Source organism: Nicotiana attenuata, chromosome 8, assembly GCF_001879085.1.
Source record: "Nicotiana attenuata strain UT chromosome 8, NIATTr2, whole genome shotgun sequence".
Taxonomy (NCBI): Eukaryota; Viridiplantae; Streptophyta; class Magnoliopsida; order Solanales; family Solanaceae; genus Nicotiana; species Nicotiana attenuata.
The window spans coordinates 4,327,350-4,343,898 of record NC_031996.1 but is presented as its reverse complement, the minus strand read 5'-3'; the positions used below and the strand labels follow the sequence as shown (position 1 = coordinate 4,343,898).

Genomic DNA, 16,549 nt, shown 5'->3' with positions numbered 1-16,549 from the left:
ACTTGTAAAGAATAGCTACTGTTGATATATGTAACTTTTTGATGGTACAAAAAATTAAATTACAAATCTTCAATATATGAAACAGTTTGATTCCTAGGTTATTCTGATTTGATGAAAAGTACTTTAAATAAATAAGAAGAAGAAAAAAAGGAGCAGATTTGTCCATTCAATCTTTACTTTTATCATTCCTTTTATGATGATCTTTCATTGAAATGTTGTCTCCTAAATCATGTGAAATAAGAGGAAAAATTCCAAGAATATATACTGCATATAGAAAGAAATATATATGAGATGCCTTACCTAATAATCATTAATTTTTTCCTTCTGATTGTTCTCAAATTGAATATGGTACGAGATCCTTTTAGGGAAATTTTTTCCAAGGGGTGCCCTAAAAAGCATTTGGTTTTAAATTTAAAGGTTTTTTCATTGGATGATATTTGATCTTTTAACTCATAATATCCAAATTCCTTACTTTATCTAAAAATAAGCAAAAAAAAGAGGAAAAAAATACAATCCGCGACAGAAGGGTGTCATTTGACACCGCTTCAGTATTGAAAACATTTACTAAATAACATTTCTGAAGAAAAAAATTTTATATATATTTAGGTCAACACTACCCAAAAAATATGTAAAATAAATATCAATTTGGGACGAGTAAAACCTTAAATCTTTGCAGCCTCCTACCGGAACCAAAACCTTAAGTCGAGTTGTATGATAATTACTACTCACTTGTGGTCTAAAATAAGTCATAGATATTTGTATGACTAGTTGAATTATTACTAAATATAAAAATATATTATTCTAATCGGGACTGATTACAAAGAAAAGAATGTCACATAAATTGAGACGGAGAGAGTAATTAATTGAAGCTGACTACTAAAAATCTTGCATATTATGTCATAAAATACAGTGGATCTTTGAGGAGTAATTAAAAAAAGATGATGAAATTTGCAGAAGAAATAGTGACTTTTTGACAGAGATTTCACCTTGCTGCAGCATACACCTGTGATATTCTTCTTTTATGTTTCCTGTCCTACCCAACCCATCTCCTTTGTTTTGTGGGCTGAAGCCAGAAGATAACATTGGTACTTCTTGAAAACTCAATTAGTGTTTGGTGGTATAGAGGAAACACACACCCATCAGAGGTCTCGGGTTCAAGACCTGAACGATTGAGAAACTCCTAGTAACGAGTGTTTTCCTTTTAAATGAGTCATACACAATATAAATTTGAATTAGTCGAGCTAGTACTGAATTTCGAATATCAAATAATTATAAAAAAAAGACTATATCATTTGGATTTAATATATATATATATATATATATAGGATTTTTATACTATCAGTGCTGCATTTTAGCACAACTATTTGCATTAAAAAATGTCAAGGGTAAAACCTTCATTTTCTTGGTTGACTTTTGCAACAAAAAGTGGATGTTAGAACAATATATATTTATATATAGACAGAGAATTCTAATTACACTGTTTAAAACCCCCCAAAAGAGTTATCAGCAATACATTCAAGAACAATAAAGTAACAAAGGTAGTACAACCATAACTATATTTGACTATTCATTAGCATACCTTACACAAAAAGGAATTAAAAAAAAACAACCAAAAACTAAATTAGCACAAGGGTTAAAATAAAAAACCTAGTGCTATTTAGTGTCACTCTAAAGCTCAAATCTCACCATATTAGTACAACCCTAGAAAAGGTCAACCAAACATACTTCTAAAACTATAAAAAAGCAGCCCGATACACAAGCTTCCGCTATACTGGCGTCCGAACTACAGAGGTCTGTTGTAAGACCATGAAAACCAAAAAAAGGACAGTGCATAAAGTATCCTGCATTCATGCACGATCCAGAGAAGATCCTTATACCACAAGAAGGTGTGACGTAGTAGCCGAAAAAGAAAAAAAAAATTAAACAATCCAAAAAGCTACATTATTACTAAAGAAATCAACAAGTTGATATCTTTTTCCATAGAAGTATGATTACACAAACTTTTTTTTCATTTTTCAAACTTGAATATTACCAAGGGCTAAAAAGAAGAAGAGGTCTAAATCTGGTGGAGCAAAGAAAGTAACTGGATTTCTTCTCAATGAATGACAACTACTTGAAGTTGAAGATGAAACTATTCTTCTCTTCTTTGGTGCAGGAGGACAAGTCTTTATTTCTGGAATTTTAAACCTCTCAGCTTTTGGAGTTGAACAAATATTTTCCAATTCCATTTCATTATTATTTCTCTTCAATAAATCTTCTTTACATGGAGATTTGCAAGGAGAAATAATAGCTGATTTTTCTTCTTCATTTTTCTTCAATGGCTGCTTCTTCTTCTTTTCTTGTTGCTTCTTTTGTAAAGTACTACTTGTTCTTGAATTTCTTGTAGTACTACTTCTTGTTATTCTTCTTTTACTAGAAGGACCCATTAAAGGGTGTGAGAAAATAACTCAAATTCTTGCTAAATTTGTATGAAAATGATAATCTTGGAATTTTTTTGGTATATGAGAAAAAGGTTAAGGCGAAAACTCAATAAGATATCGGAGAAGTGAAATAAGTAATAACAAACTTAGATTGCACTTGACTAATTTCCAATAGCTACGAAAAGATTGAGGATGAAATTCAGTAAGATGTTTGAGAAGCGAAATATACAATATCACAAACGTAGATTATTTGAATTTGCCCTAGACTTTTGGCAAAGGGAAGTACTAAGTACTATAGACTACTAGTGCTTTAACTAGACCACACAACAACTACCACCACTAACTATATATTTCTAGAAAAATTGAGAAGGCTACTTTATAAAGACACCCATAAATTTTTTGACTGAAAAAGTAAAGAAAAGACTAGTGGATACCTCTTTAGAAGGAAACAATCTTTTCTAGGAACGCCAAGTACTCAAGAAAAGGAAAGAACAACAAAAAAGGACACTAGGCACTACTTGTGTATATAAGATATATATCTAGTTCATATATATATATAGTATCTAAATATTAATTGAAAAGGGAAATAAACATAAACAAAAATAAAATAAAAAACCACAAGCCTACTAGAAAGAAGAATGGTATGATAATGGAGTTGCAAGAAAAAGAAAAAAACCCTAATAATGAAGAGATGGAGAATGAGAGAGATGTGAGAAAAAAGGAATTTAATTCATTTATACTATGTGATTTTGATTAGGGTTTTATATATTGATTAAGGAAAGATTCGGGCTGCCTGCCCGTTGCCCAAAGTTGTGATTGATGGTTAAGAAACCTTATGGCCCGTTTGATTTAAATAATTAGGACATGCAAACTTTCCTATAACATTCGTTTGTTTTAATATTTTTTTGTCGTTATAGTAAAGTGTTGTTGTATGAAATATATATATTATAACATAACAAGAAAAATTGGTTCCAAATAAAACTTGATCATTATAGTGAAGTATTATTATAGAGAATGTTTGTTATAGATATTTGACCGTACTATTAATTTCACTATAAATTGTACACAGTGGTGGATTCAAAATTTTCAAACCGTGGGTGCTCAACTATTTTTAATCTGAAAATTGCTACTGAGACTGGGTGCTCGGCTAATATATTTATATAAATTTACTAGCTTTTTATACAAGTAATAGTATTTGTGTCTAAAAGTAATGGGTGCTCAAGCACCCATAACTTATAAGTAGATCCGCAACTGATTGCAGATATAAACTTAAGTATTTGAAATATTGATAAATTGTTTATCAAATAATATTCAAATGAATTATGGGTTTTAATAAAAAATATTTAATTATTTTCTAATTAATTCGGGCAGCCTGCCCGTTGCCCATGGTGGTGGTTGATGGTTAAGAAACCTTAAATTAAGCAAATTTCAAATTGGAGACACCCTTTTTCTTTCCCTTTATCTATTCACTTAGTAACTAAGAATCCCAAGCTTTTAAAAAATAGAAAAAAGGAACTATTATTCAAATTTTAGTCTACTCCAATCTAAGCTAATCAATTATAGTGCAAAAAACAAGAATAAAAATTTATTATGCTGGTCAAGTCATATTAAATGTATTTGACTCAAAATTAAAAATAAAGAAAGAAATTAACAAGATAAACGTCAGACTTGTAATTAAAAGTCATAGATTAGCTCAAACTAGGATTAAGTGCGAATTTAATTAATTTTACATTAGTTTATTTCTTCCTTGTTAGTCTAATTGCTTCTCTAAAACAGTGCATATTGAAGTCCACAATTAATCCCCATGATCCCATGACCAACTGCTTTTACATTCTCTTTCTGATTTTGAGGTTAAAAAGAAGGATTCAAAACCTTTTTCATTATCAATATAATAATAGCATGTTATCGGACTATTTCCCCCTTTTTTTAGTATTTCGATTTATTATGGACAATAAATTATAACTATATTTTGGATGACCTGATTGTATAAAAATTCTTTTGTTCTAATTGTGTATTTAAATTAAACTTATGGATACATAAGTTGGGCAGGCACACATACATACGTGATAGGGGGCTCCCAAACACTGATTGTCTTAGGGCAGAGCTTCAAGCCCTATCGATGAGGCTAAAAATAGCTCTCGATCAAGGCCTGTCACCTATTGTGATTAACACCAACTTCGAAGTGGTGCTCGAAATGTTAAAGCATGATAACTTAACTCACAACTTGAATGCAAGTATCTGATGGAGCAGCGGGGGAATCGAGTCATAGGTCATAACTGCAGGAGCAGAACCAAGTGGAGGACCTCCTCGCAAAGGAAGGAGCTAAGAAAGAAGTTTTTGACACAAACTCAATTTTTGGCGGTTACGCCGATGGTTGCAAATGATGCAATGTGGGCAGACATCTTAGGAACGATTTTTGAAAAGAAAATTAATGTTTGTAATATTGATACAATGGTGGACATTGATGACAATCAACAAGGGACCTCATCCCCCTCCCCCCTTAATGATGTAATTTTGTGAATGTTTATATATATATATATATTTATATATTTATATGTCGGATGTTTATACCTAATTATACTGACTTAGCATAATTAAGTAATCTATTAAAGCGAGAATATATATTTAATTCATTATAATTAAGTGAGAAAAATGCATGTGTGACATATATACATTTATTGGCTTGATGAAAATAGTCGGAGCGAATAAGTTTTTACCATTTGCTTGCTTTAACCCTAGTGCATACATTAGCCAAAATTTAAACTTAATCGGGTTCTTACTAAGCATTATCCATTTTAATCCACATTGAATCTAAATATAAGTGAAAATAAGAAGGGTGTTGGGATATATTCGACCATTGCCTCACCAATATTTGAATTTATTTTTTATCTTGGAATTAATTTTATATATATATATATATATATATATATATATATATATATTCTAAAGTCCCTATGATATTGATAAGGTTACTGACAAGTGTGTCCAATTTTCTGAAGGACAGCTGCAGGACAGCTGCTAGCAATTTGTTCGTATCCATAACGATTACAATAATAATATAAGTCATAGAAATTAAACACAAAAAGACAGAAATTTATATTAAATAAAAAAGAAAAAATATCATGCAAGTCGCCAAAGTGGCAGTAACTATCTTTGTCGGTGAAATATTGAGGGCATTTTTTAAAATTAAAAACCTAGTAATTAATTAATTAAAAACTTCAATTAGTCAGCAACTATTTAAATAATTTAATCTGTTGGCTTTATCTTTTAGAAGGACACATTGAACTTAGGATACCCCTTAATGTCAGGCTAATCTTAGTATTAATGTATCCACACGTGCATTTCACTGAATTCTTTGAACTTTGGAATACTAAGTTTAATTAAATTGATACCCAATTCTATGTCTGATGTTTTTGTTTTTTCCACTGGACTGTGTACATAAGCACAAGCTGCAGATGTTTAGATTTCATTGTCTTTATGCTTACTCAGAGTATTCTAAATACATTTTACTTTTTTTTTTTTAAAAATTGCTAAATAGCATCCAATGATGTGATGGAATGGGTATGAAAAGGTAAAAATTGTGAAAGTTTGATTCAAATTTCAGTTTGAAATAAAAAATATTTCTTTCCTCTGCCTAACCTTGATGCCAAGAATTATTCGAAATATATGGTGATGGAAAATAGCAAGTATTCTGTAAAATAGTTGAAGTATGCGCTAGCTAGTCTAGATATTACCATTATATAAAAAGAATGAATTGTCAAATAATCCTTTTACTAAATGACATTTTATTTTATAAATGTTTGTTGGAATTTATATTGATTAAACAAACGTTGCTGTAAGCCTGTAACTAAGAAATCCTATTTCACTTATATTGGAGATATTTAAAAAAAAATAGAAAAGAACATGTATACTATTGATTTGTTTGTTAACATAGTCTCCAAAAGATTATGATCACCTTATTCTTACTTAGATGGTATTATTTAGTAGCTTATTTGACCCATTTAGCTAGGTATTTATGTGTGCATGTTTATGACTGCTTGTTCTAGCGGAAGCAACATCTCTACCTGCACAAGGTAGGGAATAGACACTGCGTTTACTATCCTCTCCAAAGCACACTTGTGAAATTGCACTGCTAAAAAAAAAGTAATGATATAGTCAATATCTGCAAAAAGCTATTGTTTTTTTGCTCCTCCATGTAAGTAGTAACATCCTAGTCCTTTTTCTTAACAATATTTCAGGCAGAAATAGAGACACCATAAGCTTAACAGAGCAGCCCGGTGCACTAAACTTTTGTTATGTGCGAGGTTCAAGAAAAGGTCGGACTAAAGGTGTTCGTCGATCGTTACGGTACGGTAATTAGATATTTCGGTTCGGTGTGTTCGGTATTCGGTTTCTTAAAATGCTATACCAATACCGTACATAATTAAATTCGGATGGTTCAATTTTTCTCCTTTCTGTTTCGGTTTATTCGATTCGATAACCTCAGTTTATTCGTTTTGAATACTAACTAGCACGTAAAGTCATATACTGTAAAATTCTTTATTAAAGTACTCAAAAGTACAAAACTAAAAACGTTTGTTGACAAAAGTTGTCCAAAACCAACAAATATCAACCCGGAGAGAGAAAACGGGACATAAAGAAATAAATTAGATCATTAGAAATGACTTGTTACTTGCTTAGAGTTAATTGATGACTTCAGGGAATAAAGAAAAGTAAAATTTTAGATTTTATATATTTATGTTATATTTAATAATACGTGTATTGTGAAATATAATATATATTTCGATACGATACCGATATTTCGATATTTTATTTTAAAATACCAAATACCATACCTAATACCAATTTTTATTAAAGCTTACACCAAATACCAAATGCCAAATTTTTTGGTTTCGATGCGGTAATTCGGTATTTACCAAATTATACACAGCCCTAGGTTGGACCACAAAGGTCTGTTGTACGTAACCTTACTTTACATTTCTTCAAGAGATTGTTTCCACAACTCGAACTCATGACCTCCTGGTCTCATGGCAACAACTTTACCACCATAAGCTTAAGAAACTAAAATCTTGAGCTTATGGTGGAACAATAACCATGATTTTCATGCAACATATTCTCACGCAAGCAAGTTGAAACCAGCTACATGAATCTCACTGACCAAATCACACCATTTAAGCTCATGTCAGACCAATATATTTTTAACTGACATATAAACCTCTGGCTGGACAAAAAATCTCTTAGAAACATATGACCTAAAGTAAACTTACCAAAATAACTAAAAGATAATCGTGAAAAAATCGCATTTTCAAGTAGAAATAGTAAGACACCATAAACTAAAGAAACTCAAAACATGAGCAAATATATGAATGCAGAAGTATACCATGTGCTTCACCTTCCAAAAATCCTTTCTATCTCCTCTACTGAAAAATAAAGTCAACCTCGCATAATACTATCACCAAATTGCCAAGTTACAACATTAAGATTATTAACTAATGAAAACTAAAATTTATCACCGGCCCCTTGATACAGCGTAATTCATATCTTCGGTTGAGGATGGGAAAAGCTCAACGTAACGACTTCCAAGAGTCATCCTATCCTTCGCCAGTGCAGCTTTGGCATCATCATTGCTTGCAAACTCTACAAAAGCTTCTCCAGTTGGCCTTCCATCTGGAAGAAATGTGACATGAATTGCATCCTCCGACAACTCAAAGTCTTTGAAGAAATCCATGATATCATCCTTCCCAGCAGAAAATGGCAAACCCCTCATTCGCAAAATACAAGTGTCTTCATTCATTTCCTTCCCATCCAGTGGTTTCTCCAGTACCCTGATATACAAGGTCATATCAAATATTTTTCGTGTTAGTAGTAGACGTTATACAAATCTCTCATTCACTTCAAATGGCACTAAATCAGCAAAACCACTAAGACAACAAATTCAGAACCGAATGCAACCGCCAACCTTATATATGCTTGAACATATAATGAATGTGTATCGAAGGTTAGGTACAATAAAGGCAAGCTCTAGCCTCTAGGAAAGTTGAAGGGTTGGCTGAGTCATTTCTAATCCCAATAATTGAGAACTTGTAAGCTTCGTGCCTCTAGAGTCAGTTATCATTCCTGACGCCTTTTTGTTTAAATAAATCAGTTATCGATTCTCATAATGTGAGCAACAAAAAAACACAGATAATGCCTCAAGGGAAAGGTGCCGGTAGGTTACATCTATAAGCAAAAACAATCATGGTATAATGATCTGTATTGTTTTATACAACGTTTGATATGACGTATAAAGTCCTGCATTACCAGTTTAATAACGTTAACCAAACGTTAACTCCTTGGTTATCCTTTTTCCGAAAGTCAGCTCCTATGAAGCAAAGATATCATGTGCTATATCTTAAATACCTAAATCCTTGCTTAAAGGAAGATGAAGCATGCTATCCTCAACACAAGTCATGTCCAAACAGCATACTATGAAGACCAATGACTGTACACCTGTATTTGGTAAAGGGCTAAAGGCCCTTATCCTCAAAGTTGTCAGTAATTTATCGAAGTCGGTAAAAATGCAAATAGATTCTGTTTTTTCTAAGTTCATATAGACACAATTTTGATAAAGCAGCTTGTGTTTCTCTAGAAAAGTGACCTCTGAAGTCGTAGGACACATCACAAATAGAAATGCGTTCACTGTTGCAATGCAGTAGGTTAAGATATATATTCACTCTAGGAAGATTATACAGTCTCACTAGCATAATAGGCGATGGCTACCGTCTACCAAGTTTACTGAAACCCCTATTTGCATCAACCAGAGTTAAGAGATATCTTGCTCTTTGGCATGTTATTCACTTCTGGTGTTTTTCTCGCTTAAAAGTTACAATGCAAGATGTGATATTGTCAGGGAAAGCAAACTACTAACAAGATCATAGAAGACGTGTATATGTTGACATGATAAAACAACAAATCAACATAGTTAATCCTCTTTCACAAGGGAAATTTATCAACAAAAAACAAACTATCAACTATTTTAAGCATTGGAATAGAAGGTATTGACCATGACCAAGATGATATACCACAACTCGAATATGTATCACTGAGACTAAAACAAAGCTTCAAAAATGGTCTGCATAAAGCATACATCACCAGCACACCCCGAAAGGGACGGCTTGAAGACAACCCCTATCAGAAGCATAAACTAGAAGAGTTCATCCACATATAATTTTGTAAATCTCTCGCTTGTCCACCCAAAGATAGTTGAAACAAAAAATTAAAATAATTTAAAAATAAAAAGAAGAACACCAAGACAAGAGAGAGATAACCTACTGGAAAGGGTCCTCTACCTCATGAGGTTAGGAGTTCGAGTAACCGATGGCAGGTCGGGAATAGCCACTATTGGCCCCTGTGACGGGTGGGGCGTTGTTCAACAACAATAACAGCAATAATGCCACCCTAAACTAGTTGAGGTCAGCTTTACGAATCCTCTATATCCACTATACTCCATTTGGACATGTTTCATCGCATTATTAACTAGCTAAATCTCTAAATCTAAGAACTATCCCTTAATCTTTAACGAAACTTAAGAAGCTCATGTCAAACAATGGACATAATGTAACTGTGTGAATAACAACTAAAATAAATTGGCATTCGCCATACTTTCAATGAATTTTCAAATTACTAAATTTTGTGTTTGCCAACTCATTGTGTTTGCTTTCCCCATTTCTCTAACGTGGAAAATGACTTGCAAATATAGAGTAAATTTCTTTAGAATGGAGGAATGAACCCAAACATTAGTTGGTAAGATGGGAAACAGAATGTCAATTAAAAAAGAAAGGGGATTAGGCATGAGTACGTCAATTAGAAAAAGGAAGCCGCACTGGAGGTGAGGAATCTCTCTTATGCGATGAAAAATTACTGTCCAAAAGTCTTTGGAGTTTAGCAAAGGATAACAAAGACTACATAGAAATAATCATCGGCAAAAATGGCTAATGAAAAGTTCGTGTTAAAAGCACTTATTCTTTGAAGCGGGAGTATAGTGACAAATAACAAGCTAGTGAGTACATTACTTTAAAACTAGCTTCAAAGTTGCTGATGAAAGGAGGGTTGAATATCATATCAATAATCAGCTCGACCATTCACCCCTACAGGATCAATTCTTGAACTTATGAGGTTTAAGCATCAACCAGATTCCTCCATATCAACACAATGTTGCAGTCACATGCAGGACCACTAATAGGACATCAAGTCTAGAACGTCATGCAAATACTAAGAATTGAATAAAGTTATACAAGTTGTTGAAGATTATCACCGACAGGAGAGATTTGTTCTAGTGGTGAGAGCTCAGCTCACAAGGACAAATACATGGGACCCACTGGAGTTTGGGGGCAGTTTACCAAGCCTTGGTGGACAGGGTTACCCGGTACCTGTGTTGATGGAAGGTAGCAGGTACTCGGTCCAATGGTTGAGGTGCACAAAAGCTGGGCGGACACTACCATCATCCAAAAAAACCTCTAAAGTTCTCATTTTACCATTAACAAGATGATATATAGCAACAAAATTTTATACGGTATATATATGGTATTCTTTAATCCATAAATTGTGACTTCATTTTACAGAAGTTTCACTGCTCGCATTTCGCTTCAAGCCCTATGGACATCACTTTTTTGCGCTTTCCGCTTTTAAAATCACTGGCTGAGAGAAAATAAGGCATATCGGTATAGTCTCAAATTTTGCAGTAGGTCCACATTATTCAATGATGAGAAACAAAAGGTGGGCACCGCCTATAAAAAGTTTTATCTCAGCATATAGTCCACAGATAACTGCAATCAGTTACTTGACTGTCCCAGTGTTGAGGATGCCATTGACCAGTTCCTTAAACTTATTTGCCTCATTTACTTAGTCCTCAACTAAGACACATACTTCCAAGATGTCTTCTCCAAATATATTTATTATAACTATAAAAAAAAATTGAAATAAAGAAAAAAAATTCAACATATAAGCTACATACATCGAACATACTTAATGTATCATTAGAATCTTGTGATCTTCCATATGCCAAGTCATTCATTTAAGTACATCATCAAGGGTAAGATGTGAATGTTACTTGAAAGAGTTTCTAATGAATATTAATTGAAAGATGTCAATCTTTTTTAACTGAACCAAAAAGAAAAAGAGTGCCCTATAAAATGGATTACTGGATGCAAATGCATTTTTCAGGCATCCTCATGCATTTCTCAATCCGTTTGTCCATTTTAAAAATAAAATTCCAAATAAAACAATTAAAACAATGGAACTTGGCACCATTTGATAAGGAAATATCAAACACCTAACTTCCTTGTCATGTTTCTGCTTTATAGTAAGTTAAAGAACTCTGGAAAACGTGTTCAAGTTCCCACCAAAAATGACTTTACACCAAAACTGGTCATACAAAAATTGCAAGAATTTTGATGGAAGATCGTTTTCCTATTTAACGTTCACTTTCATTCAAACAAAGATGTGCAAGAAAGTTTTCCTATTGGCTTACTTTACTGTAAGTTTTCAAGAAACATGCCCCTGATGTACTTCCTTGACATCTAACAAAGTTTAAATAAAACACACGTCGACAAGTGTAAAAATGCGATTACCATTTCATCTCAACGGTAAAAAACATAATTGACACAGTGAGATATAAAGTAACGGGATGTGGAGTTTTGGTTCCCCACTCAAATGACCTACTCACAATATTACATCGTAGAACATCGGTTCTGATCTACTTGTAACTAACAAAATGGGGATAGGGAGAAAGAAAGAGAGCAAGGAAGAGGAATCTCGCTATCAAACCAACAATTTTAGGTAATAGACACGATATCACCAGATCAGACAGGAGAAAACATATTAAATACTGATTGAAAGTGAAAAAGAATTAAGTAACCACCTGCACCTTGAAAGTGCTTCCTCCAACTCCTCAGGTGATGAAGGGAAGAGCTCTATGTAGCGGTTCCCTATTGTCATCCTATCCTTGGCCATGGCAGCTTTTGAATCATCTGCACTAGCAAATTCAACATATGCTTCACCGGTAGGTCTACCCTCAAAAGTAGCTGTTATATGGATTGATTTTTGCGCAAGTTCAAAATCATTAAAGAATTCAATAATATCTTCCTTGCTAGCTGAGAATGGCAATCCCCTCAACCATAATACACCAGTGTGTTCTGCCAAGTCTTTCCTTTCATCAGTAGATCTAGCCCTCGGAACTGAATCGCCACGAGAATCAAAAACTTCATTGGCTATAGCCTTATAGTATTCCTCCTTCTTGCTTCTGAAAACCTCAACATATCTTCTTCCAATATTCTGCCTGTTTCTCTGAAGAGCAAAATCAACTTGAAGAGGGTATCCCAGAACACAGAATGCTTCCCCTGTAAATCTGCCACCTTTGTGGACAAAAAGCACATCAATTACATCCAAACCATGCAAGAAATCAGCAATCTCAGTCTCTGAGCAATCAAAGGGTAGGCCACGGAGTCGAACAACAGGGAAAGGTGGAGGCTGGCCAGTGTAAGAGTATGCAGGGGGAGGTGGAGGAGGAGGAGGAGGATTGTACAAATAACTTGAACCCGGAGGAGTAGCATAATAGGAGGAACCTTGATCCATTATGCGTTGCCTTTTGAAGCCCATTTCACGGGCATCACCACCGTCAACGTAGTTTCTTCATTAAATCAAAATGAAAGCAAACTTTTTTGTCAGTATCCAACTCAAAATCAATAAAACAGGTATTATCCTATCCCATTTGAAAAAAAGAAGATAGACTAATGAACGAAGCAGATAGATCAAAGAACAAAGTCAAACAAAATTTAGAAGATTATATTGCTTTGTCTTCACCTAAGAGATAGCAAAATCCAAGACCCTATCACCCACTACGATATTGTACATGCATCTAGTTACCACTCTATCTACTCATGTGTTGGACTCGTATCTCGCAAAAATGCACACTTCCTATCACATCCAACAGCATATAAAAGTTTCTTTTTTCTTTTTCTGTAACAGCGGGGGTGGGGGGCTCTCGTAGAAATGCCTGCGCACAATAGAACCTAGCTAAGTTGCCTGGACTCTTCACTTTCGATGTTGTACCCGTGTCGACACGATGTGGGTGTGGGATCCGTACCGGATTTGGTCAACCGATTTTGGGCACTTTGACCAAAATCGACCGAGAAATACAGGACAGATACTACGATTTATGAAATCAAAATAAAAGCTACGGTGAAATTGAAGAAAATGGAATACCTTGAAGATGAAATGTTTTATGTTAGTACATTTCCTTTTATCTCCTTATTGGATTCTCTTCTTGATCAATTTTCTCCTTCTCAGAATACCTTATAAGTTTTTCACATAATGTCTCATAAAAGTTAGACATACTTTTATAACATTATTTTTAGATATTTAAATTATTTTTAGTCGAATCTCCGTACCTACCTGTATCCGTATCAGGATCCATATCCCCGAATCTTAAAATTTAGATAATGAAGGATCCGACCTCTAGATCTGCACCCGTATCGGACACCTGCACCCGAGTCCGAGCAACTTAGGACCCTTGTGGTCCGGCCTCATAGTGGGAGCTTAGTGCACCGGGCTTCCCTTTTTGTAACCGGGGATGTACGGTATAAACTATAGGTTTGACCGAGTTCGCTAGCTTTGGCTCATACCCTGTGTATATGTCAAAATCTACTAAATACGTACAATATTTCAAACCCAATAACTCTACCCCTACTCCAATTCTTCATTCTTTGAGAAAAGAACCTACGGGAACAGCTGATTTGTGGATGAGGAATTAGCATAGTGACTCGCTTTCATCCTTCCGTTCATAGATCACCGGGAACTCTTATTAGTAAGTGTTAATGTCCCAATAGCCAATAAAAGGGCTAGTTCATTAGTTCACACTTATAACTAACTCCAATATTTTCAGTAGCATCTCAAACTCATAAAGTTCATTCCCGTATCTGCCCTATGTAAAGCATCAATTTCACGTATTTGGTCAACTATATAAGTGTAAATTACAACAACAACAACAACAAGCAAATTTCTTGGTGGGTATCTCATAAAACCTCAAAATACAAGTGAAAACGATCAAAAATCATAATAAAAGACAATAATTAAGCATGATTTCCCTCCATTTGCATCAATGTATCAAGAATGAATCCTACCCTTTTGACCCACTAAACCAATCAAAAAGCACAATAGAGACAAGCTATAAATAAATTCCAAGAAAATCATACCGACCCCAATAACAAAAAAAAAAGGGTGACATTTTCTAAGGAAATATAAATAAATATCAAATTTGGGATTAAAGAAGAACTTGGATGCTTACCCTCTGTAATACATTTTGTCGAAGCTCCAGATCGATTTTTCCCTATGTCTTTGGTGCTTCTTTACGGGGTTTTTGGGAAAAGTTTAGGGTTCTTCAATTGGAACTTCCTCTCGAGAGGCAACCAGAATGGCGTTTTTGTTTGTGTGGTAAGCTGCAACGAGGCCAACGACGTCGTTTCAATTTTTAAACCTTTTTTATTTTTAGAGGAAGGGAGGGGGTTAAGTGAAATGTAAAGTTATTGAGAAAATAATAAAAATGGTCCTTAATGTCTTGGGGCTAGTTTATTTCGGTCCTCGGTATGTGCTCGATGACAGAGATGTGTAGAAAATGGCAAAAAGGCCAGATATACCCCTTTAGTTTCGGATATTGTCTACATTTAACATTTATACCATCCGGCCAAGTTCACCTCTACCGTTATACTATTCGGTCATTATCCCTACCGTCAACAAACTTTCAAAAATTATCTCTCAATCTGTCAGGTGACCCAGAATCTCTCAAATCATTTTAATTAAGTCACTTATTCTTCTTCGCGATCCACTGTTTTCAAAATAATTGGCATTTACCTGGTTTCTTAATTGAAAAAAAAAATAAGAAAAAGAAATATTAAAATAATACAACGGTTAGTAAACAAAATATAGTAAATTGAAGAATCTAAATTAGGTAGCTTGTCTAAATTCCAAAAGTATTTACAACATCCCAACTTTAATAAATTCATTGCACCAAAGGTATGGAGACCTTGTATGCAATTAGTGATAGAAGTTGAAGTTCCTTGGAGACTTTACATTGTCGAATTCAACTTTGCTTTAATTAAACGCCTACGCATTATGCACTCTTAAGTTAGTCGATCGAACTATATACTAACCAGACAATAACAACTATATTCGAATATACATGTACATAAATAATGATCAGTTGCATATAATACACAATAAATAGAGTCATTGAATTCTACGTGTGTATATGGTTGAAAAATAAATAAAATTTTAAACCAATTACAAACCCATCATCACAAGACGAGAAGTGAGTGCGTTGGTAATTAAAAATATCCATAAATAATTTATATAGACTAGTACCTTTAGCATTCACGTCAATATTAATTTCTGAAAATAGTGGAGCAAGAAGAACAACAAGTAATTTAAATAAAAGAAAATTGAGAGATTTTGGATCATTTAACAGATCAAGGGGTAATTTTTAAAAGTTTGCTGATGGTAGGCATAAATTTGACCGAATAATATTACGGTAGGGATAAATTTGGCCGGATAATATAGCGAAAGTTAAATGCAGACAATATCCGAAAATAAAGGGGTATATTTGACCCTTTTCCCTAAAAAAAGTAACATTTGCCCCTTGATCCGAAAATTAATGGATTTGTCAAGATCTACTTTTAAATTTAACATCACTAGCTCCACCATTTGGGAATTAAATCTTTGCCAATATGGATAAAGTAAAATTAATAGTTATTACACGAAAATGTAATTCTTCAAAAAGGGAAATAGTGATCAAACACTCATTTATCTTGTAATTGTGGTCTATCATTGTTGGGTTGAAGTTAAATAGTGATAATCTTAGTGGTTTTGCTAAGTGGAGCACATATAATTGAATTCTTTGTGCATATGTTCCATTGAGTCATTCTCAACCAATTAATCTCTCATCTCACTGACTCATTAACTTTGGTTTCAAGACTTCTATGGCTGTTCGTTTTCGTTCTACTTCCATATGCTTGGTACTAGTATATGTACGGGCTAAAAATTTATCCTAGTTATGTGTGGGTCATGTCAACATTAAAAGAACCGTCGAAGGTTGCCAC

At 33.8% G+C, this 16,549-nt stretch overlaps 1 protein-coding gene across 2 annotated transcripts; it reads right to left on the bottom strand.

Moving 5' to 3' along the window:
- On the bottom strand, window positions 7,707-14,899 carry LOC109230775 (heterogeneous nuclear ribonucleoprotein H2). Of its 2 annotated transcripts, none has more exons than XM_019396201.1 (3): window positions 14,743-14,899; window positions 12,325-13,086; window positions 7,707-8,245 (listed from the first exon to the last, which is right to left on the bottom strand). In XM_019396201.1, exons 1-3 carry the CDS (start codon window positions 14,754-14,756, stop codon window positions 7,930-7,932), a joined length of 1,092 nt encoding a protein of 363 aa, XP_019251746.1. In that variant the 5' UTR covers window positions 14,757-14,899; the 3' UTR covers window positions 7,707-7,929. The 2 variants fall into 2 exon arrangements, with proteins under 2 accessions (XP_019251746.1, XP_019251745.1); XM_019396200.1 differs by having other exon boundaries at window positions 12,319-13,086; window positions 14,743-14,897.